A 14,476-nucleotide genomic window follows, 5' to 3' on the forward strand; every position below is an offset into this window, starting at 1 on the left:
CATCGATGCGAGTCGACACGGCGTTGAAGCAATCTAACGACAGGGATCAAGATCAAGTAGCAAAAGTGATGCCGACGCGATCGTCTAGTCGTCGCCAAGCATGTCCAGCTCGGCGAGGAGCTGCGTCTGGCCGGTCGTGGACTGATGGACACCCTCAAGCTCATCCTGTGATTCCAACTGCACTCCTTTGTCCACGGCCGTGCTGCCTTGCCTGCTCTGACTTCCTACAGGTCTCCTGGCTGGCGTTTCCCTGGTGCCAGCCTCATGGTCCTCATGCATCCCTGCTGATTTGGAAGTCGCCCGCCTAGTTCCCCTCTGCCTCTCAAATTCCTGCTCCTCTTCCCACTCATCTTCGGTCGTGGGCAGAGTGTAGGAGAGGGCAGCCAGCTTCGTCGTAGCCTGCGCAGCGGCGCTGCGTTGAGAGCGATACGCAGTCGGCGAAGATTCGTAGTCACCGTCTTCAAAGAAAGTTGAGGGGCGAGGGATCTTGAGACGTTTCATCGAGTGAGAGGAAGGGGATGTCGACGCGATATCCTTGCATGTGCTGGCCACTGCACGCTTGTCGTCGTCACCATCCTCGTCGCGTGCAGTCCTCACGCGCTTTTTTGCGGTCACCGGGCTCGACGAGGGATTCGTGCTGCACGCACCCATACTTGAGCTTTGGCCCTGGCCGGGGCTGGAGAAGAGCTCCAAGGGCGGAGGCGTTGCCTCGTCGCCGTCATCATCCTCGACAGGCGTGGCGTAGCGACCGCGTCGATGGAACGTCGGTTGACCGCAATCCTCGTCGTCAGATATGAGCGAGATGACGACCGGAGGAGACTTGCCAGTCACGGCGCGTGTGATGTGGCTCGACGAGGATGCTGAGGGAGCAGGAGCCGCAGGCTTGGGCTTGGGACGAAAATAGGTGTCAAGTGTGGTACCGGGTCGTCGACCTCGACTAGGCCGGCTGTCCTCGCTTTCGCTATCTGCCTCGTCCGGCGAGGAGCGAAAGAGGTTGAGGCGTTCCTTCTTCGCCGCTTTCGTCTTGGCTTCGGTCTTGACTTCGCTCTTGTCATCATCCTCATCGCTGTCCTCCTTCTTCTTGACCTTCACCTTGGTCGACAAAGAGGTTCCCGCTGCCCCACCCATCGGGCCCTTGGGCATCACAGCATCGTAAGGCTTGACCATTCGATTGTTGATCAGCATCTTCAGCTTTCTGAACAGCGTATCGTAGCCCTTGTGTCTCCATCGCTCCCTGAGTGTGGGCCAAGCGTAGACTTCCTTACGGTGGTCGACGAGCACCTGGGCCACTGCGCTAGCCAACTCCGTGTCGTCTCGAGTCGTCCAGACAGGCTCGTTGGGCATGGTAGTCTCGAAGAGCAATGCGATGCAGTGAGCGAGAGTTCGATGGGCAGGAGACGAGATGCATCAGGAGGCGTGGCGTGACCCTGAGCTCGCTCGAGTGGGGGAGCAGCTGTGCGTCATCGAGCGACGGTACACTCATTCGCAATCTTGTTCCTGGATATCGTTGGTCGACCATCCAGAAGACTTTGCAGCCGCTTCGTTATGGTTATTGCTACGCTGCGACGACAAATACGGCAGCAGAGATGGCCGACTTGCTGGGAAATGCAGGCTGAGTCTACGGTGAGGTCGAGTTCGCACTGCGCATGAGGAAGCAGAGGATAAAATTGACGTCGTTGAGGTGAACGAGAGCTAGTCGATTACGAAAGCAACAGCGAATGACAAGAGACCGCCGTTTGCTGGCGACGGCCTGTCGATGGTCTGAGCCCACCGCAAGATGGCGAGATGGAAACTGAGCTGATATGGCGAACCCTATTGCTACTGAGATGAGGACTGGATCATCCCTCTTCCTCGCCCTTCTGATCGGCCAGCTCACCATCCGAATTCTCCTCTTCATAGCTCGCAGCAGCCTCGTGCCCGCTCTCGCTACGGATCACTGCCTCCTTCCTTGCTCGCTCATAGGAATTGCCGACCTCGCCTCCGCCCTCAGCCACCTGATCGACTTCGTGATCGCCATCATCATCATCACTCTCCTCGCTCTCCTCAGCATAGTGTTGGATCTTGCTCGCTGCAGCACGAGAGGGGCGCTTCTCGCGAGGAGGAACGTAGAAGGTTGCAGACTCGTCTTGCTCGTCATCCTCGTTGCTATCTTCGGCTTCGTCGCCGGTGGCTTCGGCTTCGAGCTCTTCCTCGCTCTGTCCAGCGTCCTTGCTCTTCTGCTTCTTCTGTTGAGATCTGTCCTTCGAGGTGCGAGGAAGGGCCTCGCTGTCACTGTCGTCCGAGTCAGAAATGGGCGGTCGCTTCTTGCTCCTCCCACCGCTCCCTGCCGTCTTGCCCTTCTCACTCTTGAAATGTTTCGTGATCTCTTCTTTCTTCTCCCTCTTTCTCCCTCCCGCACCAGCTTTGATCTCCATACTCGCTCCATACCCCTTACAGAGCGTTCTCTGCAGCAGCTGTTTCACTTTGGCATTGATCGTTGAGCCGCCGTTGCCGCGCCAGGGTCCTAGCCCTTCGATGGTGTAGAGGGAGGCGCGGTTGGAGAGGATGAGGGAGACCATCCCATTTGCGAGAAGAGTGTCCTGGGTGGGACCCCAATTTTCTTTGGGCATGTCGGCGGTAGGAGGGGTGATGTTTCGTGGTGAGGGGAGGGAAAGTAGATGAGTGGGCGATGATGGACAGTCGGAGGAACGGAGGCTCGCTCATTGGATGTTGTGATTGACCCAAGAGCGGGTCATGATAACGGCAGTGAAGCCGTGAAGACAGCCCCTCGTTGCGAATCTTTGGGCGAACCATCATTGAGCCACTTCCCGGCCGCTCGCTCGCTGGAATGCGACTCACGCCTGTGCAGAAGAATAATTGTTGGAGATTAGAGGGTAATAATGGTGAGAGTGAGTCGTGAACGTGAAGCGAGCTTGGCCCCTGACCCTGACAACTGTAGGCCAATTCCTTGCGGCCCCTCCGCGTCTACTCCTTCGGCGGCAAGTAATCGCGCGCTTTCGTCGTACACTTCAGCTCCCTCTTACTGCCAGCAAAGAGCTGCGCGGCCATGATGTTCTTGACCTCTCCCGCATGCCTCCCTTGAGCGTCTCTCCATTCCAAATCGACCCAATTCTCCGCCTCTGCCAACCTCTTTGCAGCCATGAGCGTATCCTTGGCATCCATCGGACCTGCGCCCCCACCAGGTCCTCCACGACCAGGCTGGCCGCCGCTTTGGCCCGCTTCTCCCTTGACGGTCACGTTGACCGAGGTGGGCTTCTTCTTCTTGGCAGCTGCGGCTGCTGCGGCCTCGTCATTGTCTGAGCCTTCTTCGTCTGCGTTGGCTTTGGCTTCCATGCGCTTGGCTTGGGCTTCCATCGTGTCTAGTCCGTCGAGGTGGTGCATGGAGGGCCGAAGCTGGACGACCCTGTCCAAATGGGTGAGATGGAGGGCCTCTGTATGGATGACATGGCGTGCAAATGATAGATCAGTGAACTGCAGTCGACGCTTATCGCTCGAACGGTACTCACGATCACGCATCACCCCCACACAATAGTGCGTCATAGGCGGCATGACCTCGCTCTCCAATCTAATCTTTTCCAACCTCTTTGGCGGGGCCAACCCATCTAAATCCATCGCCTCTTCTTCCTTCTTTGCCTTCTTCTTCTTTTTCCCGCTCCTCTTGCCCGACGATATGTCGTCGTCATCCGAGTCCGCTTGTGTGGTCTTGGATCCGATCTCGCCTCCAGCAGCGTGCGCTCCTTTGCCCATCTCCCCGCCCTTTTCTTCATCGTAGACACTGCGACGCAAGTCGAGGGGGAGTTCCACCTGCACCCATCCTGACTGCGGGCGCCACCTGATCGCTTGCGTGAGGCCACGTTGGCGTGCAACATCGGGAACAGGAAGGGGCTGATTGCGTGGGAAGGTGGGATATTGGAGGAGATGGAGGAAGGAGGAGGGAGGTAGTGAGGTGGACAGATAGATTGGATAAGAGGCCAGGAGATCAGGGTCCAGAGGTTCCTGATGACGGAGCGTCTGAGAGGAGCGCGGGCTAGAGGGACCGGCCTCGCGATCGTCAGAGTTGTCGTTTGCTGAGATTGTCTTGCCCTCATCGTCGTCGGCGGCCGCTGTGGCTGAGGCGGAGGTGCTGTTGCTCTCGCTGGCGGAAGCGTCTCGCATCTGAGCGTCTTGAGATGAGATAGATGACCCAGCGCCATCGCCGCTCGCTCCACCGGGCACAATGGAGGTCGCTTTGCGAGCCTTTGAAGGTGTGAGGTCTGGCATCGCTGATGGTGAGGTGGTGGTATGTCAGGATCAAATGACTTTTGGCGCTGCCTGCCTCGGTCCTCACTTTGGTTCCTGGTTCCGTCTCGCCTCGCCTCGCGACTGGGTGCGACGTCGAGCCACGGCACGCGCAGCGGACGGAGCAAACAGGCTGAGCCGCCCTTGCCGCCGCCGAAGACGACGACGGCGACGACGAAGGTTGCTTGCCGACATCGTCTCATCGTCTGGATTCCTCAGCATCACGACCTCCGCTCGCTATGATCAGGACCGCATCCTCGTCGGCGAGACGAACTGCCGTACATGTCTCACGGTGTCCAGCATACACAGCAGCTGGCGCACCGTCAATAGCTAGGCGGTACTCTGCGGCCCTCTCGCCGCATACAGAGCATTCGTCATCTTCATCGTCGAGAGATGACGCCCCCCCGCCTACCGCATCGACATCCCAGCACAAAGCGACGTCAAGGCAATCGATATCACGCCTGCAGCCAAGGCAGGTGCAATCACGCTCAGCAGCGCAGTCAAATTCTGCTCCAGCTGCGTCGACTTCAGCTATCGCCTCATCATCTTCCACGGCATCAACATCAGCCTCAGCCCAGACTTCATCACAGACCTCTTCCACTGCCACTCCATCATCATCATCATCATCATCATCATCATCGTCTTCAAACGCCTCGCCGCCACCCGAGCCTCCCAAGAAGACGTGGCGCTCCCGTATCAAAGATCTCTACGCCCAGCTCAAATTCCTTTTCCGCTTCTACCTCAACGGAGTCAAGCAGATTTGGCGTGATCGGCAGCGAGTAGCAGAGATCCGCAAGTCGTGCCTGGAGGAGAGGCGAGAGATGACTTGGGGCGAGGCGCGGCTTGCAAAGGTGCACAGGGAGGACATCAAGAAGCTGCCGCTGTTCTTGGCGATTCTGCTCATCGTCGAAGAAGTGCTGCCGTTGGTTGTGATATATGCCGTGAGTACCAGCGAGGTAGTTGGGTGTAAGAGGGCGTTGCTGACATCCCTCTACTTCTCTTCTTCTCGTCTCCAGCCATTCTTGCTCCCCTCGACCTGCATCCTCCCCTCCCAACTCCTCAAGATCCGCCAAGGAGAAGAAACCAAACGCGCCGCCGCCGTTGAACGGCTCCGCAATTCCTCTGCCATCCGAGACCTCATGGCGAGCGCCTCCCTTCCGGGCCCGAACAAGGGGCCATCGCCTAGCCGTCCTACTTCTGCAGTCCACGAAGAGCTGGCTCGTCTCCCCACTTTGAGCGCAGCTGCGGCAGCAGATCTTGAGACATTGTGGAAGGCATTGCCCAAGGAGACACTGGTGGATCTGAGCGCCGTCTTTACGCTGCCGACTACCTTGAGGCCAACGGCTGCGCTGAGAAGGAATCTTGAGAAGAGGGCGGATTTCATCCTTGAGGACGACAAGCTGTTAGAGGCCAGTAGCGGTCAGTCCAGCAGCAAGGCGTCTACATCATCGTTGACGGCCAAGGTAGACCTTGCCAGCGCAAGCCGAACCCAGACCGCCGGTCGCTCAGGCGACGCCGGCCAGGAGGAAGTCATCGGCGGCGTCTCATCCTCGTCCGCCACACCCACGGAGGGAGCTTCGGCGGTCGCTTCCTCATCGACGCCTCCGCTTCCACCGCTTGCCAACTTCCCGTCAGACCTCCCCACTCTCTCGTCGGTCTTGACCGAGCGTGGTTTGCGGTCAGGCGAGATAGAGCAAGGCGAAATGGAGGCCACTTTGAGGCTGTGGACCAAGACTAGTGAGAGGTTGGCTGGAAGGAGAGAGGCGGCGACCAAGCAGGAGGGGGTGAAAGAAGCAGAGGCGGAGTCAGTACTGAAAGCTGCAGCCCCGCCGGCGATCATCGATCTGCTGCTCCTCCCCCTGTCCCTCTACCCGCCTCCGCAACTTTTCACTCCCTCTCTCAGCGCTCCCGCGACATCCTCCACCTCATCCAGCTCGTCCCTTGGGGGCGAGCAAGCACCCGCTCAACAGGAGAGCGCCGGCCTGCTCGAGAAGAGCAAGGAGGTTGTGCGCGAGGTGGTCGAGGCGGAGGAGCGTCGCGAGCGATTGATGAAGGAGAAGGAGCAGAGGGAAAAGGCCGAGCAGGCGGGGGAGCAGCAAAAGTCATGATCGGACATAGGGAAGGAGAGGGGCAGCAGACAGTCAAGGCAATGCATGTAAGGAGTAGCAGGGACAGCAAGGGGAGAAAAGGGAGCGATAGATGGCCTGGGATGGCCAACGTGTATCTGGGCTTCTGATTTTTACCATTCATCACGCATTGACAGCATCGTACAAGATCTCGCGAAGTTGCATCAACGGCTCATTTCGACGGCCTGTGAGACGAGCTTTGCGTGGTGCGAGCCCGCCATAACGTCTGGTGGCGAGGCCTCTCCTGTCGGCGTTGGTCCTGCTGGAGGGGCTGTCCTCGATGGTAGGGAATGGGAGGCTCATTGTAGGCTGATTGACACGACTCAGTGTCTTACTCGCTCGGTCTGCATTGCTTTGTGTCTTGAATGCCATTGTATCTTGTGTTGGCAAGAACAAAGGCTCGCCTCGGTGGCTTGGCTGGACCCTGACGCGACGGTGTCTCGCGTGGCGCGCTGATCATCCGGTGGCCCGAGCGGCGAAAGAGGTGGCGCTTGTCGATCGATGTCTCGCACGACTTTGGCTTTGCTTCTTCGTTGCCGCATACAATCACCTCGTTGCGGGCTCATGACTTCATCCCCCGCCCCCTCTACATCTTCATCAACGTCACCTCTCATCCCAATCTCTCTCACTGCCTCGTCTCTCGGCTTGCACCTCCTCCCGACAGAAGAAGTCCTTTCCCTCTGCCCCTCCGTCGGCCTCTACGCCGGCTCATCCAAGCTCCCGCAACAGCAAGATGGAACTGCCTACCTCACCTCTCATCGTATCATCTACATCGACAGTCGAGATGCGCGCACAAGAAGTGGATACCTGCCACTGGCACATGTCAAGATGACAGAATATTATGCGGGATTTCTAAAGAGTAGCCCAAAGGTGATTCTCGGCCTGAAAAGCGATGATGGCGAGGATGCTGCAGAGAGTTCCAGAGCTCAGCTAGCAAGGATGCAAGATGAACTGGCCAATGCGACGGCAAGTGCGACGCTCTCATCAAGACCGGGAGCTCCATCGTCATCGACGACGTCGCCCGCCTCGCAAGAGAGATGGATCTGCCCCGTGTGCAGTTTCAGCAACAACACCGGGCCCACGGACGGCGTGGATGCCTGTCAGCTCTGCGGTGTCAAGCGTGATCCCAGGGCAGTCATAGTTGCAGCCCCTCCACCAGCTTCGCGACCGCGACCGCTGTCCTCGTCAAATGCCGCAGCGCCTCCGGCCACTAAGGATACTGCACGCGTTGAAATCGCGTGCCCAACTTGCACCTTCCTCAATCATCCCTCAATGCCTCGCTGCGAAATCTGTGACTCGGCGCTGGGTAACGAATCGATAGGGACTCCGAACGCAGGAGGAGTACAGACGGGCGTGTCCTCTCTCACACCTTCGCCTGGGACCACACCGCGTACTCGCCCCTCAACGCCTGCACCGCCCCTGCCTGCGGAAACGACGGTCAAGCTTTCCTTCCGCAAGGGAGGCGACAGGGCATTCAACGAGGCGCTGGGTCAGGCAATGCGGCGTGCAGCTTGGAAGGCCAGCAGTAGCACCACCAGTACCAACCACAAGTCCAGCGGTCGCCCCTCTCCTGCCCCATCACCCCGTCCGCCCCCTTCACGAATAGACATCGACGGGCGCTCTACCCCCTCCTCTTCAGCATCCACGGGTCCAGTCGTGGGAATCGACGGCCTGCTGACAGCGTACAACTCACGTTCAGCAGCTCAGAGATCAGACATGTCCGATGCTCTGCGCGACTTGGAGGCATTCATGGCAAAGGCGAAACAGATGGTTGATCTGGCGGAGAACTTGAATGCGAGGCTGACGAAGAAAGAGGCGGAGGAGAAGGCTGCGAGAGCGAGGAGACGCAGCGACGGGGTGGACGAGGACGTCGAAGGCGAGGAAGAAGCCGAGGACGACGCAGATACGGCTGCTGCTGCCACTCTGATCCGTTCCTCGCTCGTCCAGCTTGGCCTGCCTACGCGTGCTGTGACAAAGGAAATGGCGAGGGATGAGGCAGAGTATCATGAGGGTCTAGCAAGAGAGCTGGCAAGCGTCTTGCTCATCGGATCTAGCGGGGCATCGCCTGGCTTGATGGCTAAGGGCAAGGTGCTCGCGAAGGGGGCTTCTTGGCCCACGATCAATGCCACGGCTGCAGGGGATGGCGAAGAGTCTGATACATTCGACGATCTCCCCTCTGACCTACTTAGCGCGCCAGCCTCCTCCTCTTCCTCTACACCTCCACCCCGTGGGATCCTCGGTCTAGACGAAGTCTGGGTGCTCTGGAATCGCCTCCGAGGTTTTGGAGCCCTCCTACCTCCTTCACTTCTACTGGCCGTGCTACCTATCTTGCCGCGCATCACGAAACCGAGCATCGATGTGCGAGTCTTCCCGGGCACAGCGGGAGGAGAGGGGCTCAAGGTGCTGCACACCCCACGTTTCGGCTCTCAGCGCTTCGCGAGACGGACGGTCAGGCGCTTATTGGCCAGGGAGGGGGAGGAGAGGCGGGAGAAGGGAGGAGATCGCAAGGTCCCACTGGAGGGTTTGACAACGCTTCGCCTTGCTCAGCTCGAGGGGTTGTCCCTGCGGCTCACGTACGACCTGCTTGCTGCGGTCGAGGCGGACACACGGGCAATTGTGCGTGACGATGGTGGTGGTGCAACGGGCGGAGGTGATGGGACGCAGTGGTTCCGCAACATATTTGAGGAGCTTGCTAGGCGCGATGGGCTCCTCGATGGCGATCGCAGCGACAATGGTGGAGTGGAAGTGTAGCGTAGGGTTGACGATGCTGAGACGAGAGAGCTGCTGCGCCATTCTTGTAGGGTCATAGAGCAACGATGCAACTGTACAATCACATCGCAACGCCACGTCACCACCACCCCTCGAGATACTGAAGAAGTGGTAGTATTGCTGGCAGCGAGGATAGATCCTCATCCAGTCGCCCTGGTCTGCATACGATCGGCTGGTGACGAGACACTCCCCTCATCGATCGACTCGCTCCACACCTGCCCTTCCCCCTCACCTTCGCCAAACCATTCCGCCTCACCTTGTTCCCTCTCATCCTCCTCCGACCTCCTCATCACACCGCTCGCCTTCCCGCTCTCCTTTCTGTCCCTTCTTCGCTTCGGGCCCTTCTCCACACTCTCCCAAGTCCTGCACAGCCACCCGACAAATCCGATGTCCTGCTCGCGTGTCGGTCGTTCCGTTGCCTCTAGAAGACGTTGGTGCAGGAGATTGAGCTCGTAGAACGAGAGAGAGGGAGGCTGTGAGGTGGGGCGACCCTGCATGTCTTGCCAGAGGGCGGGGGGCTTGCGGCGAGCGGTAATGGGTGTGGCAGGAGAAGAGGACGCAAGCGACGTGGACTTCTCGGTGTCAATGGCCGCCTGCCCTGTTTGCGCATCTGGTCCATCAAGCAGGTCCTCCGACCCTTGATCATCCACAGACAGCTGAAGCTGGCCTCCGACGGTCCTTCTCCCCTCCTCGAGCCTTTGCAATGTGCTCCGTACAGCATCGAAATCAAAGAAAGGCCTTCTCCTCCCCTCTCTGACCGGCCCGTCCTTCTCTGCCGAAAAGACAGGCGTCTGCCTTCCTTCGCCCATCACCTTGCCCCTTGGCCTCGGCGGGTACAAGCTGGTGAACTCGCGCAAAGTCTGCAGTGCTTCATCCAATCTCCCCTGTTTGGCAAGGAGGCGAATACGCTCGCCCCAGATGAGCTCGCGGGTGCGTCGATCCAGCCCCGCGTCCTTGTTTGCTTCGCGATGAGGAAGGAGCTGGGAGGGAGGAGCGCCTGATCCCTCGATGTCACGCCAGCCTGACCAGGCCCAGGAAGAGAGGGCGTTTACCTCGCTCGCCGCCAATGTGGAGCGACCGTCCGCCGAGGCGGAGGTGAAGCATGCTTGGAGTGCGATGAGGAAGGTGCGGCCGTTTGGCTTACATCCCAGCCTGGTGAAGAGAGACTGTTCGCCCCTGACGGCAGCGCTGATCGCATCTGCCCTCTGGCCTCGTGGCGTGTGCGCAGCGAGGGCCGTGACGTACGAATTGAGTAGTCGAGTGGAGATGGTCACACAGGAGAGGGGTCCTGTTGGGAAGGATGACGACTCGTCATCTGAAGACTGCGGCGAGTGGTCGGCGATCGCGCGTGCAAGGAGACCGCGGATCTCACGGACGACATCGGCTGATGTTGTTGGAGGGGCGGATGAGAACTCGGAGGCCGCTTCGTCCATTGCAGGCTGGGAGAGCTCGATGTTGTTGGGCGGTGGCGTGGTGGACTGAGGTGGGGCCGCGACTTCTTGTGCAGACCCGCTGTGAGTACGTCCGCGTGCCTCGTGCCTCGCCCTCTCCGTGACATTGTCCTCGCTGGAGCCTTTCTTCGTCACTAGATGCTCAGTCGTAGGCGTCCACGCAGCATACGTGAGGAAAAGCTTACCCAGCGACTCGGCATCCGGCATCCGCAACTCCATCTTCGCCCTCTCCCTCCATCCCATCCCTCTCGTCTCCCTCTCACCAGCTGGTGTAGCCCACAAGGGGGCCGAGCTCCTGATCATCTCAGCTAGCACCCATCTGGCCCTGAGCACGTCTGCATGTCTCCTGCACCCTTCGAGCAGAGCATTGAATGTAAGGCGGGATGGCTCATAGCTACTCATTGCCACCTCGCTGTCCCCACCTGCCGCTTCTCTCGCAAGGGTGATACGCTCGCTCAACAGCCTGAATCCTTCCAGGTACCTGCCCCCTGGACCACGGCAGAGTGCGAGGATGAGATGATCGTAGCACGCGGGCGTAGGGCGAATACCGTGAACAATTGTCATCTCACGGAAGAGGTCCAGTGCAACATCCGCCTCTGCCTGGCCAGCCTTCTTGCGAAGTGAAGCAAGAAGGGCAGAGGGGGAGACTTTTCCCTTCTGCGAGCCGCGATGTCCCTCCTCCATACCCAGCTCTGCGTGTCTGGACGGAGTCGAGCCCAACGCGCAGGCGCGAAGCATGTTGCTCCATACGACGGCGTCGGGAACGGGGTGCGCGTTGAGACGCATGCGATACCAGAGGCCCCAGGCTTCATCCTTGACTTCGAAGTTGGGCTCGTCTAGTAGGGCTGAAAGAATCAATGAGTACGTAGCCTGAGAGGGAGGAGCGCTGACTGTAGTTGAATTTTCTATATGGTCGATGAGCGCCAGCGCCGAAGACAGTCCTTTAGCTGGGTCGCGTAGATATGCTTTCGCGAGAGCATGGTAGGCGTAGGGTGTAGGAGTGAGGGCCAGGTCCTCCATCCGGGCCAGTACCGCCTCGCAACGAGCAGAGTCACCGTATGAAGCTATGGCGTCTGCGACTGATTCGTGAAAGGATACGAGGGAGTTGGGTTCAATTGAGCCAGAGGACGAGAGATGGGAGAGGAGGTTGAATGCCTTGATGAGCGAGTCTTGCTGGCCACGGAGAACCAGAGTAGTGCCCAGAGCTGACCAGTCGCGAGGTTGTATAGAAGCTATCAGATCGTTGTCTTGTGCCGCCTCCGCGGAATGAACGAGCTCCTCCAGCTTCTTGACGAGGATCGACGAAGTTGCTTCTTGCGCAGCCTCTTCCATGCTGTCACAGACTGCTGCCTTGGGTGCCTTGTGCTCCTCATCAAAATGAATCGTTTCAAACTGCTCGTGTCCTCCCTCCTCCTCTACCGCATCGTGATTCGCCTCGCTCTGCTGGCTTTGCAATGTATGTGCCTTGTATCGCACGGCCTCAACGTCGTCCTTGATCTCACTGATGAGCTCGCCCGCCTGAGATGTTGATGGACTGCCCTCCTGGTGCAGCTTCGTCTCTACGTCTGACAGGCGGGCAGCGAGTCGGTCTAGGCGCTGTTGAATGCGCTCGAAGAAGGATAGAGGAGCGGCGAGATTGTCTGCGGAGGACTCCTCTGCGACATTGTCAGCCTCGTGCGACTTGCCAGCCCTGCCCTCGAGGTGATGCGCATCCGGCGCATTCAATGCTGCGCCTTGACCCCGCACGAGTCTCATGACCCTCGCCCTTCTCTCCATGACCTTTCGCTGACCGCTCTCCAAAAGCCTCCTGTCCTCTCTACTCAATTCCTCGGGCGCTTCCAGCCCCCTGTACACCTCATCGAGGGCCTCGTCATCCAATTCGGGCAGGTCCTTTGCCGCCTCGCTCGCCGCTTCACGCTTGTCGACGCGGTCCAATTTGCGTTCTAGGTCGGTGAGCTCGGAGCGCAGAAGCTTCTCGCGGGAGCGCCATGCTGAAATGGGCTTACGGCGAGGAGAGTGGGTGCGACCTCGACGAGATTGAAATTGCTTGGTGTGAGAGGAGGAAGAGGTCAGAAAGCGGTGCTGGAGAGCCTGAGTAGGGGGCGAGACATGATGCTGGTGCGGACGAAGAGGACAGTGAGTCAGAGGGCAGCGATGGGGTAGATGCTGAGCGCTCTTGCTCGACGATGCCCTTGTAGCTATTCGTCTGAGCATCGAAGCGATGGATGATTGAATCGTGGAAAGAAAGACAAAGCGTCGCGAGTCGTCTCTTGCGCTTCCGCTCTTTTGATTTTTGGACGGACCACGACGTCGACTTGCAAGTCGAGACGAGCCACGGCCCGGAGCAGCAGACCATCACAGCCATTAGCGGGTGCAGCATACCATCCTCTTGATTCGTCCAAATGACATTGTCACGCAGGTTTCAAATAGACAAAAAGGCTACGCAGGTACTGAACAATCTATCGCGGCTCGCAGAAAATCACTCAGAGCCTGGCGTCGCGGCAGAGAAGGCAACCATGGTCAGCTAGCTGCTCTTTCGTCCTGCTGCTGTGTACCCTCCGCGCCTACTCACCTGCTAATGATCTTGTCAGTGAACGCCCTCGTGCCCAGCTTCCCACCCAGGTCGCCCGTAGTCTCCCCAGCAGCAATCGTCTTGAAGATGGCGCTCTCGATTTGGTCCGCCTTGTCAAAGAGGCTCATATGACGCAGCATCATGATCGAGGAGAGCAGCAAAGCGGTAGGGTTGGCCTTGTCCTGCCCAGCAATGTCCGGCGCAGAGCCGTGGACGGCCTCGAAGATGGAAGCGTCCTTGCCAATGTTGCCGGAAGGCGTGAGACCGAGACCGCCAATGAGACCGGCGCACATGTCCGAGAGGATGTCTCCGTAGAGGTTGGGCATGACCATCACGCGGTCGGAGTAAGGGGCAGGGTCCTGAACGATGCGAAGGCAGACGCTGCGGGCGGGAAAGAAGGGACAGGGGGTGAGGGGTTGTGTCAGTTGTGGGAGCAGAGAGAAGTATACGTGCTGCTCCTCGCGCCCACGCACCGGTCGAGGTTGTCCTCGTCGTACTGGATCTTAGGATAGTCCTTGGCAACCTGACGACAAGCGTGCAGGAACATGCCGTCTGACATCTTCATGATGTTGGCCTTGTGCACCGCCGTCACTCTGTTACGACCGTTCTGCTCAGCATGGTGGAAAGCATAGCGAGCCACACGCTCGGAAGCCTCGAGAGTGATAAGCTTGATCGACTGGACAACGCCATCGACGATCTCGTGCTCGATGCCCGAGTACTCGCCCTCGGTGTTCTCACGAATGAGGACAGTGTCGACGTTGTCGTAAGGGGTCTTGTAGCCTTCAATGCTACGGCAGGGACGAACATTGGCGAAGAGCTTGAAGGTGCGACGCAAGGTCAAGTTGAGGGAAACGTGGCCCTTGCCGATGGGGGTTGCGAGGGGGCCCTTGAGCGCGAGTGTGTTGCGCTTGATCGACTCCTCAGCAGAGAGCGGGATGCTGACGCGCGCGTGAGATAGATGGAAAAGATTGTGAGATCGTCTTCGCATATACGCAGCGTGGGAGGTTGGGCACTCACCGCGAGCGTCCGTCCCTGATTTCAGGCGTGACATCGACCTCCTCCCAAGTGATGGGCACCTTGGCCGCGCTGTAGATGCCCTTGACAGCCTGCGCAACCTCCGGCCCGATACCATCACCGGGCACGAGGGTAACGAGGTAGTTGCCGTCCTTGCCTGGCTTCTGCGCGTAGGCAGACGTTGGGCTGCCCGAGGAAGCGGGCGTTGCGTAGCTTCGGCGCAGAGCAGGAGCAGTGAACGACGGTGCTGCTGCGAACGTCCTCAT

At 59.0% G+C, this 14,476-nt stretch overlaps 7 protein-coding genes across 7 annotated transcripts; 2 read left to right on the forward strand and 5 right to left on the reverse strand.

The window, feature by feature from the left end:
- Nucleotides 1–13: 13 nt before the first annotated feature.
- Nucleotides 14–1,184, reverse strand: BDZ90DRAFT_230831 (hypothetical protein). Its single transcript, XM_025505620.1, has one exon. The coding sequence runs from the start codon at nt 1,165–1,167 to the stop codon at nt 85–87; it is 1,083 nt and encodes a 360-aa protein (XP_025363434.1). The 5' UTR covers nt 1,168–1,184; the 3' UTR covers nt 14–84.
- Nucleotides 1,185–1,838: 654 nt separating this feature from the next.
- Nucleotides 1,839–2,609, reverse strand: BDZ90DRAFT_258899 (hypothetical protein; the record flags this gene model as incomplete). Its single annotated transcript, XM_025508121.1, has 1 exon — nt 1,839–2,609. One exon carries the CDS (start codon nt 2,607–2,609, stop codon nt 1,839–1,841), a length of 771 nt encoding a protein of 256 aa, XP_025363435.1.
- Nucleotides 2,610–2,964: 355 nt separating this feature from the next.
- Nucleotides 2,965–4,155, reverse strand: BDZ90DRAFT_217884 (hypothetical protein; the record flags this gene model as incomplete). Its single annotated transcript, XM_025504337.1, has 2 exons — nt 2,965–3,431; nt 3,507–4,155. 2 exons carry the CDS (start codon nt 4,153–4,155, stop codon nt 2,965–2,967), a joined length of 1,116 nt encoding a protein of 371 aa, XP_025363436.1.
- A 315-nt stretch (nt 4,156–4,470) lies between these two features.
- Nucleotides 4,471–6,780, forward strand: BDZ90DRAFT_230833 (hypothetical protein). Its single transcript, XM_025505621.1, has 2 exons — nt 4,471–5,219; nt 5,295–6,780. The coding sequence occupies exons 1-2, from the start codon at nt 4,518–4,520 to the stop codon at nt 6,384–6,386; spliced, it is 1,794 nt and encodes a 597-aa protein (XP_025363437.1). The 5' UTR covers nt 4,471–4,517; the 3' UTR covers nt 6,387–6,780.
- Nucleotides 6,781–6,930: 150 nt separating this feature from the next.
- BDZ90DRAFT_230834 (hypothetical protein) lies at nt 6,931–9,436 on the forward strand. The gene has a single exon (XM_025505622.1). The coding sequence runs from the start codon at nt 6,969–6,971 to the stop codon at nt 9,153–9,155; it is 2,187 nt and encodes a 728-aa protein (XP_025363438.1). The 5' UTR covers nt 6,931–6,968; the 3' UTR covers nt 9,156–9,436.
- Nucleotides 9,270–12,872, reverse strand: BDZ90DRAFT_131818 (hypothetical protein). Its single transcript, XM_025503383.1, has one exon. It carries the CDS (start codon nt 12,836–12,838, stop codon nt 9,314–9,316), a length of 3,525 nt encoding a protein of 1,174 aa, XP_025363439.1. The 5' UTR covers nt 12,839–12,872; the 3' UTR covers nt 9,270–9,313.
- Nucleotides 12,873–13,043: 171 nt separating this feature from the next.
- BDZ90DRAFT_250011 (hypothetical protein) lies at nt 13,044–14,476 on the reverse strand (the record flags this gene model as incomplete). Its single annotated transcript, XM_025507677.1, has 4 exons — nt 13,044–13,114; nt 13,197–13,577; nt 13,670–14,134; nt 14,214–14,476. The coding sequence occupies 4 exons, from the start codon at nt 14,474–14,476 to the stop codon at nt 13,108–13,110; spliced, it is 1,116 nt and encodes a 371-aa protein (XP_025363440.1). The 3' UTR covers nt 13,044–13,107.

Source organism: Jaminaea rosea (assembly GCF_003144245.1).
Source record: "Jaminaea rosea strain MCA 5214 unplaced genomic scaffold BDZ90scaffold_3, whole genome shotgun sequence".
Classification (NCBI taxonomy): domain Eukaryota; kingdom Fungi; phylum Basidiomycota; class Exobasidiomycetes; order Microstromatales; genus Jaminaea; species Jaminaea rosea.

Excerpts from the sequence above, each read along its gene's own strand:
- BDZ90DRAFT_230833 (XM_025505621.1), top strand. The coding sequence starts at position 4,518 with ATGATCAGGACCGCATCCTCGTCGGCGAGACGAACTGCCGTACATGTC. Across the intron at positions 5,220-5,294 it reads CGTTGGTTGTGATATATGCC|CCATTCTTGCTCCCCTCGAC; the intron begins GTGAGTACCAGC and ends TCTCGTCTCCAG.
- BDZ90DRAFT_230831 (XM_025505620.1), bottom strand. The coding sequence starts at position 1,167 with ATGGTCAAGCCTTACGATGCTGTGATGCCCAAGGGCCCGATGGGTGGG.
- BDZ90DRAFT_131818 (XM_025503383.1), bottom strand. The coding sequence starts at position 12,838 with ATGCTCAGACGAATAGCTACAAGGGCATCGTCGAGCAAGAGCGCTCAG.
- BDZ90DRAFT_230834 (XM_025505622.1), top strand. The coding sequence starts at position 6,969 with ATGACTTCATCCCCCGCCCCCTCTACATCTTCATCAACGTCACCTCTC.